The sequence below is a fragment of the Lutra lutra genome, chromosome X (genome assembly GCF_902655055.1).
Source record: "Lutra lutra chromosome X, mLutLut1.2, whole genome shotgun sequence".
NCBI classification, from domain to species: Eukaryota; Metazoa; Chordata; class Mammalia; order Carnivora; family Mustelidae; genus Lutra; species Lutra lutra.
The window spans coordinates 28,682,179-28,702,882 of NC_062296.1; the positions used below are offsets into that span (position 1 = coordinate 28,682,179).

A 20,704-nucleotide genomic window follows, 5' to 3' on the forward strand; every position below is an offset into this window, starting at 1 on the left:
ATGCTTGGCCCATCGAAAGCGCTCAAGAGATCAGTGTAGACTCCATGATTACTGCACTACGTAGCAGATGCCCTAGCTCACGTAAGCCTCAAAACCACCCTACAGGTTGGTGTTACTGGTTCTCCCTATGTGACAGATGAAGAAACGAAGGCTTGGAAAAGCTTGGTCACTTGGCCAAGCCCAGTGCCCGAGCTAATGAGGGACAGGTCTAGGACACAAACTCAGCGAATGCTATCTCATCTCACACTACCTCTCTGAAAGAAATGCACGTTTTTGTTTCCTGAGAACAGCATTAAGTAGTAACCTATGTCCAAAGGGAAATCCTGTAGAGATTTCATTTAAAATTTTTATTTTAAATAATTATTTTTATTTCATTTTTAATTTTTCATAATTTAAATAAATTATTATTTTAAATAAATTCCTCAGGCTTACGATGGCTGACCTACCAAAGGTAGGTCAACCAAAAGGAGAGTGGCCATCAGCTAGGTCCCGTGATGTGCAATTCGGTCCTACGATGTTAGGGAATAAACAGGAGCCTTGGGTTCTTGATACACTGGATAAAATGTGGTGTTCCTTAAGGCTCACTCCCACACAACACGCAGAAACGAGGGTTTTCTGTCTTTAGTTGGCCCTTCTAACATTCTTTCACCCACAGACCCAGGAATTGTCATTTTATTCCAAGCAACGGGGACTCCACTTCAATCCTGACCCTTTTCCCCACAGCACCCCTCCTGGGCAGTCGGCAGGAAGAGAAAAGACCTGAAAAAAATCCATTTATGGAACTGAAATAAACATCCTCATGAGATTTTCACAACTATGTCGACAGATTCTGGTTACAAAATCCCTTGCTAAGGGCGCAACTCTGAGGTCTGCTCGTAAGTAGGCACTTGAAAGAAAAGCACACGGAAAGTATTCTCTTGAGGGTACACGGCCCAAGTATGGTAAGGGGTTAGTGTGATTCCCCCTGCCCCCATCAAAAGGTGGCAACAAGAAAGACACTAAAACCAAACCTTTTCACAGAAAGCCGTTCATTTACCTTTAAATATTTAATGAGCTCCCCTGGAACCTCTTTCGAGCCTGACTGAATCAGCTGGCAATGATGGAAGAATTTGTGCACATGGAGGTCCTGAAAAACAGATGGACATAGCCACGTGAAATGTGATTCCTTACCCTCGGACATGGGCTCTCTAGCGTCCCCTCCGCCCACATCTTGCAAACCTACCTATCCGGGTCTTCGCTCGCCCAGACCGGGCAGCCACAGCTACCAACATCTGGGTCCATGACCCTTAGTCCCCTGGACCATCACACAAAGCAGCAAAGCCAGGCAAAGCGAGCATGTGCCTAAGCATCCCGGGTAAGCCACAATTTTTGTGCAACTAGTCAAACCTTCGTTTAATTCTGGTTTTGGTGGGTGAAGCCTCTGAAGTTGGCCTGCTTCTACATTTTTAATGAAATGAGTAGGAAAAGCGGTCTGGAGCCACAGGGAGCTACCAGACAGGTCACAGGCACTCGATGCTCAATTTACCACGGCACTTGGCCGGCGAGTGTCCGGCTGTCCTATATGGGATCTAGGTGTTACATGCAGGCTCTGTGGACAGGATGTACTGTATCTGGATCTGGGAGAATAAGATTTAGATTTTGACCTGCTTCCTCTAATTAGCATCTGTATGACCTTGGGTCAGTCATCTAACCTGAGTTTTGGTTTCTCCATCCATGAAACAGTGAAGTGGGCGGGGGGGGGGGGGTGGCGTCAAGATGGACCTCGTAAAGGCCACACCAAGGAACGTGGACTGCATCTTGTCCATCGGTGATATTTTGAACGGTCCCTGAGCCTTCTAATAGATATCTGATTCTAACTGCGTGCCTGGTAAGGCTAAGAGCAAACTGTACTAGTCATCCATGACCCAGTGACTGCAAATTTCTGGGTTCAACTCCAGTCTAACAGTGAGAAAAAACATCAGACAAACTCCAACACAAGGGCAGCCTACCGACTGTCACTACTCATGAACATGGGCAAGGTCATCAGAAACAATGAATGTCTGAGAACTTGTCACAGCCAAGGGGAGCCTCAGAAGATGGGACAACTACATGTCATACGCTATCCTGGATAGAATTGTGGAACACAAAAAGATCATTAATAGGCAAAAACTAAGGCAATCTGAGTAAATACGAACCTTAGTCATTAGTTAGGTATCACTACTGGTTCATTAATTGTAACAAGCGTGCCATACTAATGAATGTAAGAGGTTAACTAGGTGGGGTGTCTGGGTGGCTCAGCTGGTTGAGCGTGTGCCTTCGGCTCAGGTCATGATCCCAGGGTCCTGGGATCGAGTCCTGCATTGGGCTCCCTGTTCCCTTCTCCCTCTGCCCCTCCCCCTGTTTGTGCTATCTCTCTATTTCAAATAAATAAATAAAATCTTTCAAAAAAGTAACAGGCAGTGCTCGCTTCGGCAGCACATATACTAAAAAAAGTAACAGGGAAAGGAAGTAAAGGGTATATGGGAATTCTCTGTACCACCCTGTTTTTCTGTAAAGCCCAAACTGTCCCAAAAACTAAAATTTATTTTTTTAAAGAGGTGATAAGGGCCTCCACAATCCTTTCAGACTTTTGTGAGGCTTGAATCCATTTAAAAGGAATAAACAGATTTGGGGATTTGAAAGGGATTATAAAATTTGAGTTACAACTATTAAGAATGATGTTATTACTAATGAGAAAGTTGTTGAGTCCACAATTTCTCTAAGGTCGCAGAATACAGTCTATTCTAAAACAAGAAACAGATTCAGGGGCGCCCGCCTGGCACAGTTGGAAGAGCATGTGACACTCAACCTTGGGGTCGTGAGTTCGAGCCCCATGCTGGGTGTAGAGATTCCTCAAAACAAACTAAAAATTCAAATATCAAAATTGACAAAATTAACACGACGAAACTTACCTGAGTATAAATTGTAGACTCTAAGTGGCTTTTAATCTTCAACAAAGGCTTTGCACCATCTACCCACTTAATATCCACATTAGATTGCTGTGAACAGAAAATAGATAAGTTTCCATAACATACCTATGGATAGATGAGTGACACATGACACCTTCATGCATTTCAACTTTTTCCCTTTTTTTGGAACCCCAGAAACAAATGCATTTGTTTCACACATAGGGAATTATTGGAGACAATAACCTGCCTTGAGAGTAAACGGATCCTAAATCATTTTGAATTTCCAATCCTTTGCAGGCTGATACTTTTTTAAAAATCACAATAAAAATGAATTACTAAATAAATGCATTTTTAAAGATGATGTCCAAAATCCAAGCCCCAGCTCTTAAAACTGTCCTCAGAACCAATAGACACAAGGGGTGCCTGGATGGCTCCGTCAGAAGAGCATGTGGACTTTGGGTCTCGGGGTCATGAGTTCGAGCCCCGTGTTGGGTGGGTTGGATTCCTTAAAAACAAAATCTTAAAAAAAGAAGAATCAACAGACAGGAGGTACCTTGGTCACACTGCTCTCAAAGTTTTCAAACGCTCCTTTTCCATACTTACCTTTCTTGTGGACCAGTCCGCAGACCGGACTCTGTGCAGCTATCCACTAGAATACGGAAGTCTACTTTTTAAATATTTCATGGCAATGCCTTCAGCAAAGGCAGTGATTTTCCTACCCTTCTTGATTCTGCATCATTCAGATGCAAGTAGCCCGGAGGAAGATTGGCAGACACTGGCAGCTGCTGCTCAAATGTAATGAGTCTCCCATCCTTCAGCAAAGGTACCCAGGCAAAGCCAACTGCCAAGACAATAATCAAGATGAGATGAGAGATGAAAGACGAAATTGCAAATGCAATTAGCTACATAAATCTCTGACAGCTGGGGAGCAGGGCGGGGTGATGATGTTTCCAGGGGTCTGTATATGGGAGTCCATGCGGTGGGCATCTGAACCCTGGGGAAGGAACAATGCACTTGGATGGCTTCCTAATCCCACCCTGTCCACTAACGTGTCCTCTACTCAACTTCCCGGACTATAAATTGGGAATGACACACAGTCTTCCCACTTCCTAGTTACTGAGAGACCCCAGAGAGAGAATATAGGAGAACACCTGAAAAATTTTTCAAGGGCATCGGTACCACTATCTTTACCCTTTGGGGAATAACTCATGGTAGAGTTATTTTTTTGAAAAGAGTCGGAGCTCTCACACCCATCCTTAGTGAGAGCACAGAGTCCCGGGTCTGGGACAATCTCAGCCAGCAATCAGTGTGTTGCGCATTTTCTTTCAGCAACCCAACGGTGAGGGATTATGGAAAATTAAGGTCACAAGTCAAGGTCAGGTTTTCCTGACGACAGAAGGCAGAGGGGTAGTAGCAGAATTCAGATGGGGCACAGCATTAAGACTTGAATCCACGGAGTGATTTCCCCCATCTCTGTATTTCCTAACAGTTCTGCTCAAAAGAGCTTCTTGGATTTCTATTAGAAAACTCATCACGTTCCAGCTAAAAAAGCCCGAGCCATCTGTATTCCTCAGCTGGAGCAGGGTCATTATTTCCATTATAGAGCCTACTACTCTGGGCTTCAAGGGTTTATAACTCAGCTGTAAAAAAGCTTGCTTGGGACCAAGTTTTGGCACATGAGTGAGGGTGTTGGCTGGAGGGCCCTTTTTGAAAGCCGCTGCCTTCTGATTCTTTTAAAATTCTTTGCGTAGTGCTCACTTCGGCAGCACATATACTAAAATTCTTTGCGTGAGTGTGTGTGTTTATACTGTGAACACAGAAGTCAACACAAATCTGGTTAGAATGTTTTCATTTGGCAAATGCTTTAATTCTTCAAAGAAGACAAATATGTTGCTTTCTCTAAGGAGACTGAATAGTTTTCTCAGACTCTGAAAGGCGCCTGAAGGCCATCTTTACTAGCATAACTTCAGAAATGGTTTACCCAGAGCTCTTCTCTTAAAAGGAGCAGACGAAAGTTAACACGAGCACATTCGGAGCTGTTCGGAAGGACTCTGTCAGGGTAGTTAACTGAAAAAATCAGACACGTGACCAAAGGTTTCTAGTCCAGAAAAAGAGGAAAAATCTCTTTCTTGTTCTTGGGTGAAAATTTTCCCCATAGATGTTTTATTGAGCTAGAATTCAGATACCATACAACTTGTCTATTTCAAGCGTACTCATCAACGGTTTTTAGCATATTCGCAAAGCCGGGCATCCACGACTACTACCTAATTCCAGAACTCTTCCATCACAGCCACAAAAGTACCTCCACACCCCTCAGAAGTCACTCCCTATTTCCCCTTTCCCCCAGTCCCTGGCAACTGCCAGTCTACTTTTGGTCTCTGTGGAATTGCTTCGGCAACATTCTTGCACTGTGAATTAATCAGAGCATGGCCAAGGGTGTCTCTCGGTCAAAACTCAGAGCCCTTGAAAGCTGGAAAGGTACGGTGCCGAGCACATGCCTTCTGGCTCAGGGAGGTGAAGCCACTTACAGGTGGACAGTTCTACATGATGAGGGGCCCACGGAATAACCGTCCCATGGGCTACCGGGCCCTTGGCCCACTTCAGTCTAGGACTTAAATAAGGAAAGAGTAATTTAATTTGTCTTTCAGGACGTGCACTATCTTGGGTTCCTATTGTTCAGCCCGACTTCTTCTCAATCCCTGAGGTCCCTTGCCCTGATCAAACTGCAGTTCCCGTGGAGACAGAGAACAGGACCACGTGAGCCTTAAGGCCAACTTCCTAACACTTCAGTCTGGCTGCACGAACTCAATGGCAGTCCCAAACCTAGGATTCCCCGCCACCCCGTGGTTCTGCTACTTGCAAATTCCTTCTTTCCAGTGTTGACGCTTCAGCGCTAACTCCAAATTCTCGCTCTAGTTGCCAACCATTTGCCAGAACCAATATATTCTTCTTCTGCAATCCCTTTCTCTCCATTCCCCAGCTGCTGCCGTAGGGCGGCCCCCTTCCCTCCTGGACCTCTGAAGTAGCCCCTAACTGACGTCTCTTCCTTCTTTCTTGCTCCAACTCCCTCCGCCGTCACATCGCTGCCCGATGGGACTTCCTGCATTTACAGCCCTTTGATATTTCCATGCTGGTGACAGAATACAGACAAATCCACAGCCTGGCATTCAAGGCTTTCCATGATCTGGTGCCTCCTCTTCAACCTGACATCCTGTTGATTCCTCTCCCAATACCCCGTGCTCTGGTCCTACTGAACTTACACATGGTTCCCTGTCCATATCCCTCAATACTCGGCCTCTGGGCAAGCTCTTCTGTTGTTCTGGAATCTACTTTCCTGCCATCACTGTATTCTCAAACTCTACCCTGCCCCTTTAAGGCTTCACCCAAATACTACCTCCTCCTGGAAGCCTTCCCAGACTCTCAGTCACTAGTCCCTCCAACCAGTCGAAGTAGTAACTCACTCTTCCCTGAAATTACACAGCACCGCTTTTTCGGTAGCTACTACTTCCTGTCTTGTCCTATCATTGTCTATATAGATCTCATTTCCCCTGCTAGACCACAGGCTCACTGAAGACAAGATCTGTGTTTGAGTCTCCATTGTATTCTCCTTAGTACCTACTGTAATGCCTTGCACATAATAAATACACAGACGTATTTGGTGAATGAATGAATGAATGAATGAATGAATTTCCAGGCTAGCTTAGCTCTGAATCCCAGGGGCTGCTGACATTTATCTAGTGGCAGTGGCATACTCCATGTTTATAGGGCCTCTGTGTTCACCTAAGGATGCGTCCCACTGATTTATCTCAAGCTTTGCTGGATGGGACCAAGACTGACCCTTCACTACCAGCTCAAATTGACTCAAATTCATTAAATCTGTTCTGCTCTCACTAGAACCAGGTGGGTCCCCAATCTCCCTCTGGCTCAAATATATCCCTGGGCTCTGGGCTTACTTCCTACTTCCTTAGCGAGCCAAACTGGAAAGTTCTGGCTGCTGAGCCATTCTACTTAAAAGAAATGATACTCAAATGAACCTATAATTCATCTTTCACCGATGAACTTTTTAACTTGGAAATGTACTTTTTGGTGAGGGGAAGAAGTGGTTTGTAGCTTGAGGAAAAGAGGTTACGTTCTAGACAATTCCCCCTCAAATAGCTGTAGAAAGAGACAAGTGAAAGAGTACACATACCCGGAGTTTCCACTGTGTCCTGCTTTTTGGTTGTTCCCTTTGTGTTAATTTCACAACTCACGTGGTAAAAAGTAAAAAGCAAATGATGTTTTTGATGCAGGTGAATGGGAAGCTCAATTTTAATCTGAAATGACAGCAAAATCACACATCACATTTTGTTTTGTTTTCGTTGTCAAGCTGGACAGTCAGACCTTTAGTTCAATTTCATCATACTTTTCCGATGACATGTTTTTTTTCTAAACAGCAAGCCAAGTCATCAAATAATAGTTATCATTTAAATGTACTCTAAAGGCTTTTCCAGTCAGTTTCAATTTGACAACAATAGCCTCCTGGGTAGTGAGGGGTGATTTATGGCTTGTGCTGGTGAGTCCAAAGGGTTCTCCTGGATGCAGCTTTGCAGCAGATTTTCTAAAATACTGGATCGAAACCACAGCCTCACAGCCCAGGGAGAGTATGTGAACTCAATCTGAGTTAGTGAACACAATCGATCTAAAATGTGTACTGAATTTGAAAGGCTCCTTTTCTCTAAATTGTTCCCTTCCTTTGCATGGGGAAAAAAAGAATTAAGCTTTGCAAATATACATGCAAAAACTCACTATGGTATTATGGTATCCATCAATTACAGTTCACATACGTAGCCTTTGAAGAAAAATGCAAGGTAACTCTTGAATAAAAAAGTAAAAATCATCACCCTTGGTACATGACTTCAATCCTAGAAACTGATACTTTAATACAAGCATCTCAAGTGATTTTCCAATCAGGACCCCACAAATGTCTTTATAGCCCCCCAGAAGTATACAAAAGACAGATCGCAAATGTAACTGATCAGATGCGTGTTCGTACACCTGCCCGAGACACATGCAACCTCTTGCGATCTCTCGCTCTGTCTTGGTCAATATAGACCGAATGTCTGAAAAGCCCGTTTCTTTCGGGCCCCCCCAAGATAATGTGGATTACTCGCTACATGATCAAGTCTTCTGGAGTAACGGGTGTCCATGAGGGAGGGGGACATATTAAAACAGCTTGGTGCTGGACAACTGGCCTCATCATCATTCACGCAAGGCAGGGTTTTGGTGTAAGACTAATTTCGGTGGTAGGTATATTTTACCATGAACACGCCTATTGACGGCAGTCAGACCATCTGGGTGCCTAACGCTCTGCTGCACAGAAATATGGGCATCCTCCCTCCCCGGGGGGACAAAGCCGCAAGGCACCGCTCTGCTCCTCCCCACCCCCATCACATCAAGAGCGCTGGAGAGAGAAAGGGAGGTGGCCTAAAGCTGGGCTACAATCCCCCCCCGCCCATGACAGCAGGTGGATATGGGGAAAAACCATGACAGCAGTGGGGATGGTTTCAGACAAAGAGCCCTGAGAAGCAGAAAGAGCCAAGCTTCCGGCCTGGGATGCATAGCCAGGTTCGCGGAGACACGTGGGAATCAAAAGCGGTCTGCAGATTTGGACAAGTCAGGGACACACCGACTGGAAGAGGCTGTGCCAGAGACACTAAGAGAGACAATGGCAAGTACAGAGAGAGACAAGAGATGGAGAAGGAAAGAGAGGGAGAGGCAGGGGCAGAGAGGTAGACTGGGGTGGATGGGGGCATGGAGTTTGACAGGCCGTCCCACTCCTCTTTGTCTACACCACACTAAGGCACTAGAGCGGCTGGCGGGGTTCCGGTGGCCCTCCTGTGCTGCTGTGTCTCTCAAAGCATTTCACTTCCACAGTGGCTACACCCCCAGCCCCATGCAAAACCACAGGAAGAAAGATGTAGAAGGGCGTTCAGGATGTCTTGTCTGAATTTCTTCTTCAAAAGCTGAGGAAATGGGAGACTCAGAAAAGGAGGAACTGACTTGCTCAAGGTCACGGAGCCAGCTGTCAGAGTGAGGCTAGAACCCTAGCTCTGGTCTCCTGTCTCTTCCCTACATGTTTAGGTCTCACCAGAGCCCCTTCCATTGGTGGGCGAATTCCCCCTTCATCGAAGGGCGCCAAGCCCTTCGCCTTGGTGTGACACTTTCTATCTTCACAGGACAAAACATTCAGGGACCGCAAGGGCAGAGAAAATGACGGAGATGAAGAGAAAAAGAAGAGCCACCACTGTGTTTTATGAACATCAGAAAAATGCGTTCTTACCTCATCATAGAACTCTGGATTCTGGTTGTGATGCGACACAACAGCATAAGCATTTGTGGTAAAAACAGACCCTGCGGGTTTTCCGTAAATACACTGCAAAAGAAGGAAATGGAGTCACCCATCTCAGCGAAGGCCTTTAAATGTAACACAATGGAACCACATACAATTAGAGGTATCCGTGAACCCATGGCCATGGCCAAGCCCACCCAGCTCTCACCGTGAGCTTGTAAATTCCGAATCATTTACAGTCACTCCAGCTACCACCCCAGACACCCTTGAACTTGGCCACATGGATGCTTCCGAATTTCTCGTCCTCAAGAAAATGCACTTCCCCATTAGCCGACAGCAAGAAGTCAAACGTGGCTACTCATTTGGGAGGGGAACACTCTGAAACCAGATCTGGAAAGCTGACTTGTCTCGTGCCATTTGCCTTTTTTCCTAGGAGACGCTCCCCACCAGGCAGTTAGCAGCATTTGCTGGACGCTCTGAGCGGCGGGCAAGGTAAGGAGCTAAACCACACACACACCAACAGACACATTCCTAGCCTAAAGGCATGAAAAACTGCATGTCCACCCAGGTACAGACAAGCTTACTGTTGGCTCACTTTACGAGCCACGTTTTAAAAGTCACTGGCTTTCTGTGAAACCCATAAAATAAATGCGAGGCTTTCTATGGTTCCACGGAAAGATCCATTTGCGTTTCCGGTGTGAGTTTTGCACTTCTACAGGCCTGATAAGCTCAAGGATAAATATGGAGTACTAATTGCCTCACCCTGTCACTTCAGAGCCAGCCTCTAGGCCAACTAAGAAATGAAATTCAGAACTGTGAATGCACTGCCAATTCTCCTGAAATACAGTTCTGGAGGCAATTTGCGGGAACTGTGTGGAGGGGTAAGCTGAGACTCTTTAAGGGTACGAAAGGACATTGCATGGGGGGAAAAAGAAGAGTCATTCTCATGTCCAGTGAGGAGGGAATCAGAGAAAATGCACCTAATTTGAGCCAGCTAATTCTTAACTAAGGTTTCTCAGTGAAACAAACAAAACAAAACAAAAAACAAACAAACAAAAAAAACCCACAAAAAACCAAAAACAACGAAACACCTCTTTTCAAAGCTGGGGTGTATTAAACATACAGTCAATGGCTTAGTTAAGGGTTTCCAGGCTTTTTCCCCAGGAGATCTGAGTGGAAGACTAGCTGTCATCTGTCTGATTTAGGCTCAAGCTAGAGAAGTAGGGGGCCAGCCAAACCAATCGTGACAGCTAAATGTTCTTGGAACTTTTCTTTCAGGCCTCTGATTAATATGCTCAAGAGCGAAAAGATAGAGGCCCGGTGACGTGAGAGGTATTTAAGGATTGTTCCATCAGAGAACACTAAGATTCTACTTGGCCTCCACCACGAATCCAAGTTTGGAGGTACCAGCGGAGAAGTCCTGTCTCAGATCAAAGCAGTCATGCTGTGCTTCTGACAGCTCGAAGCCTGTTCGGATTTCAAGGAGAAAAGAGTTTACAGTCCCCTGATGATACCATTAGAAACTATCAGGTCACAGGAGAAAACGACCTTGTGATGGCACATTAGAGCAGTGCAAAATCAAAGACCAGAAAAATGCTGGTCTATGAAGCTTACCCATTTTTAAAGCTACACAAGCTCCTACCTTGTTTGGATATTTTTAAAATATTTTATCCTTAGAGTTAATGTGTCAGAGTAGAAAAGGCAATAGCACCATCAGCTCTTGAGTACATTTTCTTTGTGGCGCTTCAAGAAATTAAACTTAGCCTATAAAACCACCAAGTACCAAAATCTTTATCTTCTTCTTTTTTTAAGATTTTATTTATTTATTTGAGAGAGGGCATGTGTGTGCGTACAATCAGGGGGTGGGTCAGAGGGAGAGGGAGAAGCCACTCCCCGCTGAGCAGGGAGCCCGATGCGGGGCTCGATCCTAGGACCCTGGGATCATGACCTGAGCCAAAGGCAGACACCCAACCCACTGAGTCACCCAGGCGCCCCCCAAATCTTTATCTTTACACTAAAAGCGTATGCTTTTCGAGATTATAAACAAACCTTTAGAGCGCTAGCGTCACTTTCATCTGAATCCCGGAATTCCACACACACCGCAATGTTCCTTGCCTAAAAATGATCAATCACTCAAAATGAGTCCTAAAACCAGAAAATTATGAATTGCATTTTATACCCCAAAATGTACAGTTTATACTGCTTACCTTGGCAAATGTTTTCTGGCTATCGTATTTTAATTGCAAGGGATATACATACAGATGGTTTTTGTAAACAGTAAATGGATAACAGTATTTTGTCATTTCTGGAACAAACTCTTCGACCTCCACAGTAATATTTTGACAATTCTTTTCGAAAGGCTTCAGGGGCACATACGAAGAAGTAATACAATCTATGCCAGAAGAAAGAAAACAGGCAAAGATAATACAATTTAGCAATCACGAACACATTCCTGCCTTTATAAAAATATACACAGACCGCGTTCTCAAAGAGTGATTTCACAAACAGAATTCTTAGTGATTGACAAAAAGTCATACAACCACTTTAAGTACCCAGAAGGACAAGATGGCGTAGCCTGGTACTGATTTGAGTGGGACCATCCAAAGCAGACACGACTGCTGGTTTGTTCTCAATGTAGAGTGATTTGCCAAATATAACACATCATAATTTTTACAAATTTAAACTCTGCAGAGAAATCCATTACATTTTTTCCTCCTGTGGCTGCAATTTAGCTTTCACTGCAAATTTTTATTGGTATCAGGGAACTAACAGTGAATGTATGCCTCCAATTAGCTCATGGATGGTCACTCTGCAAAAAGTTAACTTGGTGCAGGTACAATTTTCACCAAGAAATAAGGGAGGACTTTGGAAATGACAGATCTTAGGATGTGTTGCCAATAATAAATTCAACACTCCGGGAGGTGAAAAGCACGAAGGCTCGGGAAAGTGTGGCAGCTGAGGTTATCCAAGCAGCCCTGGGACTAGAGGTGACTCGTATACTGAAGGAGCTCTAACATTGCTTGTCCCTGCTGCACTGAGGTATTGATGGAACAGGAAGACCCAGGAAGAGTCACACCTGAGGACACAGTGTTTTCTGCTGGGTTCGGGTTTCTCTAATTATTACAGTGATACTTAGAGTGGACTATCTGGAGACAAGTGATGGGTCCAGTGTCCAGACAGAACTACTGTTAGTATTTTGACATATTCTCTTCTCATCTCCTTTCGATGTCTGTTTTACGTAATAATACACAAATTCTATTGTATATACGGAACTTGATCCTGCGTTGGGTTTTGGGGTTTTTTTGTTTTTTGTTTTTTTGTTTGGCATTTGATCTAATGTTTTCTTCTGTGGACTCTAGATCAACATCATTCATGAAAGGCTGCGTGAAGTTTCCTGGTGTACCATCACGCCTTAACCACACCGACAGTGCTGGATTCTTAGGTTGTTTCCAATCTCTCTCCAAAATAAACGATGTGAAAAAGAACACCTTTGTGCATAAACTCCTGTCTACGTTCCAAATTATTTCTTTAGGGAAAAAATAATCCATTGTACTCTTAGGTGTTTTGGAGTGTGAATCAGGTGCCACACCTCTGCTAATGAGCCTTTAGTGACCTCCTACAGCACGTGGACTAAGATCCAACCCTTTAAAGAGTTACTGTGGTCTATCCAATTTCCTGCAGAACTTCTCCTGCTTCATTCCCATCTTCATTGCTCCCACCACACACCACATTGGCTTCCTTTCTGCTCCTATGAACCAAGCTTGCTCCCGCCTCACGTTCTTTCCACATGCAACGCCCTCCATCTGGAACATACTGTCCCCAACCACCACATACTATCTCCTTCTCATTCTTCAGTTTCTGAGCCAGACCAAGACCTCCCTTGGCCACCCCAATCACCGACTCAAATTGCTCATTTGTTTTCTTATTTACTGTCTGTCACTCCTAGATGTTAATCTCCATTACTGCAAAGTTTGTTCAGTAAATGAACAGATAGAGAAAGGCTCAGAATCAAAATGCCTTAGTTCTAGACATCTGTGAACATCGATTACCACATCGTGTTCCTACTCATGATAGGTGATGGTGCCTGGCTAAAACCCGGCCAGCATTAAGACAGTTGCACTTGAAACACTTTTGTAAATGCGACAGAGGAGAAAAGCATTTTGCTAATTTAATTTGCATTAGTGGCATTATTACAGAGATTTGAACATTTTTCAAGTTTTTAATTAGCCACTCCATTTTACTTCCTGCAAAATGTCTTTTCTGTCTTCTGCCCATTCTTCTTCTGAGATCTTAGATCCTTGTCTTTAGAGAGGAAAAGAAACTCTCTTCCTTTTGGATTCCTTGATGGGATTTACCCAAGGCAAAAAGCAGCAGAAACTGACTAGGGAAGAGCCATGACAGGATAAATTATATATGAAGCAGCATCTGATAAAATCAACTTAACACCCTTTCTAATTTGTAACTATTCACTATATGTGCTGGATTGAATAGTGTCCCCCACCCCCAAAAAATTCATGGCCACCAGAACTTCAGAATATGACTGTATTTGGAAACAGGGTCTTTACTGGCTGGCTCAGTTGGAAACAGGGTCTTTGCAGATGTGATGGGTTAAGATGACATCATACTGCATTAGGGTGGGCCCTAAATCCAGTGACTAGGGAGTCTGCCTTAGAGCACTGAGAGGGAACACAGCCCTGCTAACATCCTGATCTTGACTTCCAGCTTCCAGAACCAGGAGAGAATGAATCTGTCATCTTAAGCCACCCAGTTTGTAGGAGTTTCTTATGGCAGCCCTAGGCACTTAAAACACCGTGTAAACCTCAAGAAAGAAATATACTGAAAAGATTAAAAACCTGAGATTCAAATGTAGCCCTTTGAGGTTTATTTGTAACATATGAATTCTTACTTGATAATTCCACAGGAACACATTCTACTGTGATGTTGAGCTGCCCAGGAATAATCTGCAATTTGGTCTTCTCTGGCCTAGGTGTAAAATAAGAAATATTTTATACTTAAAGTTTATGATTACTGAACGCACTGGTTACCCTATATGCAAACTTCCAAATGCTTCCAAATCCAAAAATGCTCCAAAGCGTTCAGTTTCTCCCACATATGACTCGCATTCATCATATCAAGAAACTGTAATTCATCTATTTTATCAATTTACTACAGTAGCACACTTACTTCTTGTACTCTGAGAGCAACTTGAGAATGTCTTCATTTGAAAGCTTGCTACTGTCTTGTTTATACAAAGGAGAAAATCTCCCATCCAGATCCAGAGAACCTTGAGTATCTTTGAAAATGGGTCTAAAACAGCAAGAGAATTTTTTTTTTTAATTCTCAAGTGTTGACAAATTAAGACGAACTTACTGCTGGTGCGCATTCAACGTGGTACGACCACTTTGGAAAACTCGTTGGGTAATTTCTCGGGAAATTCAGCACACACCCACCCTCTGAGCCTGCAAGTCCGCTCTCGGGCATATTTCCACAGGACACCGAAATGTTCACCGCAGACTTATTTGTTACGTCTCCGAAAGGAAACAGCCTGGATATTCATCAACAAGTGAACGGATACACAGTCGTGTATTCAGACAGTGGGATACTACTCAGAGTGAAGGGCGGATATGTTACAAGAATGTGGATGAACCTTGAAGCCAAACTGAGCACAAGAAACCAAATGTGAAAGTACATACGGCAGGATTCCGTATGTAGGAAGGTCTAGAATAGAAAAAGGTCATCTGTAGTGGTACCCATCAGCATGGTGTCTGACTGATGGGAGTGGGATGGCTGCCTGGACACGGGCAGGAGGAAACTTTCTGAAGTGTCAGACACGCTCCAGATCTTGGTTGACGTGGTAGTCACGTGACTGGAAACGTTTGTGAGAATCCACCGAGCTAGATATATACAACACACGCATTTGAATCAAAGGTAAAGTGTGTCTCCAAGTTGATGACCATTAAGTTAAATCTTTAGGGTCAATTTATACAAAGTTTACAAGATATACGTAGAGTTTCCAAATACAAGTGTGGATGATTCCTTACCCCTCTTCCCGCTCCCATTTTTAAAAAAAGATTCTATTTATTTATTCGATGGAGAGAGGGCACAAGTAGGCAGAGCAGAAGGCGGAGGGAGAGGGAGAAGCAGGCTCTCCACTGAGCAGGGAGCCCCACGTGGGGCTCGATCCCAGAACCCCGGGACCATGACCTGAGCCAAAGACAGATGCTTTAACTGAGCCACCCAGGCATCCCCCACCCCCTCCCATTTTTAGGCAACTTCTTACTGCTAAAATGGGCAGTAATGCCCAAGCCCCCAACACACTGGGAGCAGTTCTAGCCAAAAACATAATCCCCCTCGGCCAAGCCTCCTAAGATGTGCTTCTAGGCATTAACTATGGTTCCCACTTCTAAGCATACCTCCTTTACTTTCAGTAAACAGGGGTTTAGCATACATCTTTAAAATACCCCAGGCAAGCCTTTACAGTGAGTTCTTGCTGCTGCTGATAGCCGAAACAATGCAGGAGGGAAAAGGGAGCCCAATTCCTCATCAGAACAGGGAATCAGAGCGTCTAGTTCAAAGGTTTTTAAATTAATATCTAAATTACTTTTTAAACTCATTTTTCTACTGACCAAACAGCATCGAACAGCCACGACAGTGGGTCGCGGGCTACTGTGGTCTGGCGTGGGCGGAGGTCACATGCTGTGGGTTCAGATCCTGGCTTGGCCATGTGCTCCGTGAAGTTGGGCAAGGATTTTTTTTTTTTTTTTACTCGTTCCAGGGCTGAATTTCCTCCTCTCCCAGGCAGGAATAACAGTCCTCACCTCTCAAGAAGGTACATGTTAAAGCACTTAGACCACCGCCTTGTACAGGGTTCCCAGATAACTCTGAATAATCCCAACAGCAGCAACAGACTTCTCAGGCCAGAGCACCACTAAGGACGTGTCTGTCCACAAGCCACACTTCACCCCCGCCAGTGCCTAAACAGACCAACCTCCGAGACTCTTCGCCATTCACCCAACCGTGGTTATCTTCTTTTTTTTTTTTTTTTTTTTGAAACTAGCCCACAAAACGAGGACAAGCATGCTTTTTCATCTACCAACACCCAGTATGTTCTGAAAGCTTCCCCCAAATGAAATTATTATAAACAGTGACAGAAGAGTTAATTAGCTTAGAATCTCCTCCCCTCATGCTACTCCCCAACACCCACCGAACACAGTAGACTGAATTACTCAGAACATGGTGCCCTTTCCCCAGAAGTTTCAGTGAGCTGTACAGGCTATACCACTCACAAGCCGGTGAATCTGGACTTCAAAGGGGTGGGGTACAAGAAAGATATTTTAAGTCATCACTGTATGTAGACTTGCAAGAACTGGGTGGGGGGGAGAATATAACCTACCGTAAGAGATGAACTAGAGATAACACCCTTCCAAATACACTACCCGTGACGGGTTTCCCGCATTTGTCATCAGAAACCAAGTCTATTCATGAATGACCCGCTTGCACTTAACAACCGCATTCTTTTGCCTTCTCATTTTTAGTACGGTTTCCAGAAATATTCTAGGATAGCTTCTCGAAGCATAAACTTAGCCAGCTTTGAAACAGTGGGCACGCTGTACATAATTCGCTACAATCTCGGGTTTTCCGGGGAGAGCAAAAAAATTCCATTACTGTAGCAAATAAACTCTGCTTTAAAATGCAACAAAAAGGGGCGCCTGGGTGGCTCAGTGGGTTAAGCCGCTGCCTTCGGCTCAGGTCATGATCTCAGGGTCCTGGGATCGAGCCCCACATCGGGCTCTCTGCTCAGCGGGGAGCCTGCTTCCCCATCTCTCTCTCTCTCTGCCTGCCTCTCCGTCTACTTGTGATCTCCCTCTGTCAAATAAATAAATAAAATCTTTAAAAAAAAATAAATAAAATAAAATAAAATGCAACAAAATTGGGGCGCCTGGGTGGCTCAGTGGGTTGGGCCGCTGCCTTCAGCTCAGGTCATGATCTCAGGGTCCTGGGATCGAGTCCCGCGTCGGGCTCTCTGCTCAGCAGGGAGCCTGCTTCCCTCTCTCTCTCTCTCTCTCTCTGCCTGCCTCTTCTGTCTACTTGTGATCTCTCTCTGTCAAATAAACAAATAAAATCTTAAAAATAAATAAATAAAAAATAAAATGCAACAAAATTAAGTGGTGGTCAGATCGGGAACCGAGGCCAAAGCAAATTTCCCTGAAGCACCACAGATGAAGAAATGGAAGGTTCCTTGAGGCACGGCAAATTGTAAGAGAAAGGATTCTCATATCCCGTGGCAGAGTTCACGTCTGTGCCCTCCCACCTAAGTTCCCACGTGGAAAGCCAAACCCCAAAGTGCCAGCATTAGGAGGAGGGGCGTGTGGGAGGTGATTGGGTCAGGAGGGTGGAGCCCTCGTGAATGCGATTAGTGCCCCTAGAAGAGGCCAGCTAGATGAAGATAAAGGAGAAGCCAGCTAGCTGTCTGCAACCTCAAAGAGGATCCTCGCTATCACCCGGTCATGCTGGCACCCGGACCTCCGACTCCCAGCCCCCAGAGAGAAATGTCTGCTGCCAGAGCCACTTGGTCCCTGAGAGGACCCAGCCACATCCCAAGTGTCCAAGGACAGACCTGGCTTGTCAGAGACCGCCCGCTAAACACTGCCGGCAAGGATGACAGCCGTGAACTTTACAGATGAGTGCGAACAGAAAGGTCAGGATTATATCTGTACAAACCTGGCAGCCCAAGCAAAGGGCATTCTGTATTGTCCAAGGCGGCTACACACTTGCTTTGCTGTCCTGTGCACCTTCTGGGCCGTCTAGGGGCAGAAATAAGAAGACACACTAGTGTGTGTTTGAACAACCAAAGACTCAGAGCACACAGTCATTTCCCCCACTTACCGATGCAAAACATCGCAGTCTGGCGAAAGAGAAAAAGAAAGAGCCCCTAATAAAAACAAACACCACACGGCAGCTACCCACTTTCCACTAGAGTTCTCTTTCTTTCCTTTGTTTAAATTTAATTGGATTTTATTTTATTTTTTGGCAGAGAGCAAGCACAAGCGTGGGGAGCAGCAGGCAGAGGGAGAGGGAAAAGCAGGCCCCCCGCTGAGCAGGGAGCCCGATGCAGGTCTCGATCCTAGGACCTTGAGGTCATGACCTGAGGCGAAGGCAGACACCTAACCGACTGAACCTGTCCAGGCACCCCAAGACCAGAGTTTGGTGGGGTTCTTTTTAAAGCGTTTTGTGTTTCCTCATTAACAGAGCCTTCATCAGGATATCCAAAGATGGATGAAAAGAGGTGTAGGGCACGTTTTGTACCAAAGACCTCTACTGGGAAAATTTTGAGCACTTTCAATGCATATTTCCTTTTGCACATGAGCAGGCAGACACTCATTATTCTTGGGAGAAGTTTGTTCTGAATACAGTTGACCTTTTTACTCCCAAGATAAAAAGCCAAGTGACCAAGAGTCAATACAATTAGTTTGGTTGGGCAAGGAGCTGCTGTTTGCAAGGCGCTGGGAGCTGATTGAAGATTAACAGCCCACAGAGCCGAAACCAGCCGCGAAATGCTGGCTGGATGCTCATCCCCAGGGATGCAGAATGCTAGAGGCTCTTATCTACATCATTGAGACTTTTCACTCCCACACAAATTAGTCACATGTCCCCTCGGCATCTTCCGCTCAGTAAACACTATTTGGACACACAACCAGATACCACGTATGACGGATCGACTCTTCGTAAATACGCAGTAGCTGCAGTGCCGCTAATGAAGCAGGCCACGCATGCTTTCGCTCTCTGGGCCTCCGTTTTCTCATTTGTAAAACAAGAGGAAAGGACCAGGTCACTCATTTGCAGGAGTCTGGATTTCACGATCCAGAAATTTGGACGTTACAGGGGTCGCTGACTTTCACGTTGCCATCCGAAGACATTCCAACAGTTAAAACAGTCGCTACCGGGGCGCCTGGGTGGCTCAGTGGGTTAAAGCCTCTGTCTTTGGCTCAGGTCATGATCCCAGAGTCCTGGGATCGAGCCCCACATCGGGCTCTCTGCTCAGCGGGGAGCCTGCTTCCCCATCTCTCTCTCTCTCTGCCTGCCTCTCTGCCTACTTGTGATCTCTGTCAAATAAATAAATAAATAAAAATCTTAAAAAAAAAAAAAAGTCACTACCATTTCATATGCCAACATTCCGTGAAAGACACACAGGCGTAGTAATGTTCAAAAAGGTAGGAAGAACAAAAATCTCAGAATAAAGGGACGGCCCCTCGAATTGAATTCACTTAGCTCCATGAATCGCTCGCTCTCTTGTCTTTCGTGTGCTTATCACAGACAGGGCTGGACCTCCCAGCTCTGACATTCTCGGGCTGAATGGAAGGGCTGGAAATAAAGAGTAAGCTATTGCCAAGGATATGGTGTCAATGAGCAGATGTCGCCTAAAAGCCTTTTGCTCTTACTTTGATAAGCAAGCAGCAATCAGACTGTCATGTAAACAGAACATAAATGAAAAGGGGGGGGGGAGTCACATTCAAGCTGTAGCGCACACTCACACGGCACACCGTATTTAGAGAACAAGGCTCCCTGGAGGGGTCATTAACAGCACCATTTAAAATATCAGCAAAAGGCAAATTTTACATTACGCCGAAATGTTCACAAACGAGCACTGTCACTACCTTTGCTGGGTCCGAATTTTTGATGTAGGGTTCCGCACAGTGTGCGATGTTTCCCTGGAGCACCTTTTCAATTCTTGCAACCAGAAAAATTTCTGGATGTGGATTCGTCACTGCGAAAATTCCCTGAGGGAGAAAGAATTACTCCCGTTAGACATTTTTATGTGACTTCATGCATACCGTTGGGTGGTCGATGACTCCTAGTCCTGTGGTTAGCATCAAAGGGTGACCTTTGACACAGGGTCGTGTGTAGGACCCTGAAAACAGACGGCCTTGCCTTTCACACAGCTCCTAAAGCTTCTTTCAAAACCGACCTGCTCTGGTCACCAACTTCACATCTATTTGTCCCTGAGGTACAGCTGTCGCCATTACCACTTGGCCTCTCGTGTTTGGCCGTGTTCGCAAGGTGCCTTTGCATACCTAATTAATACGACACGTATTGTTTGGCTTCATGGGCCCGCGCTGAAATAGCGCGCATTTCTCAAGTGGAACTGAATGTGCATTTTCAAACGTCACTGCATGTTAACTCCAGAGCAATTCACCTGCAATTAATACTAATTATAGCTAAGAGGAAGCAAACGCTTTACTGCACTTAAAGAGCGCCTGCGCTTTTCAGGTGAGGTGAGAGAGTCCAAAAGTTGTTTTTTTCCTGTACAGTCCACTTAAGGGTTATGAACGTAGATACAGCCAGAGTTACAGATGCTTTCTGGGCATGCGTGTGACACCACCGTGTCATCCACTGTCCAGCTCCTCCCAAGGAGACTATTTGCCAAAGAGCCAGTTAGTTGATTAGGTCT

The 20,704-nt window shown here is 45.0% G+C and overlaps 1 protein-coding gene across 2 annotated transcripts in view; it reads right to left on the reverse strand.

The window, feature by feature from the left end:
• The window catches only part of DOCK11 (dedicator of cytokinesis 11), a 187,379-nt gene that overhangs the window by 87,991 nt on the left and 78,684 nt on the right, over window positions 1–20,704 (reverse strand). For both annotated transcript variants that reach the window (XM_047715225.1, XM_047715224.1), the window contains exons 13-23: window positions 19,911–20,033; window positions 17,977–18,059; window positions 14,440–14,562; window positions 14,162–14,238; window positions 11,463–11,647; window positions 11,305–11,370; window positions 9,247–9,339; window positions 7,117–7,240; window positions 3,647–3,768; window positions 2,931–3,017; window positions 1,037–1,126 (exon numbers count right to left, since the gene is read on the reverse strand). In XM_047715225.1, the coding sequence (XP_047571181.1) occupies window positions 1,037–1,126; window positions 2,931–3,017; window positions 3,647–3,768; window positions 7,117–7,240; window positions 9,247–9,339; window positions 11,305–11,370; window positions 11,463–11,647; window positions 14,162–14,238; window positions 14,440–14,562; window positions 17,977–18,059; window positions 19,911–20,033 (1,173 nt within the window). The remainder of the gene's footprint in view (window positions 1–1,036; window positions 1,127–2,930; window positions 3,018–3,646; window positions 3,769–7,116; window positions 7,241–9,246; window positions 9,340–11,304; window positions 11,371–11,462; window positions 11,648–14,161; window positions 14,239–14,439; window positions 14,563–17,976; window positions 18,060–19,910; window positions 20,034–20,704) is intronic.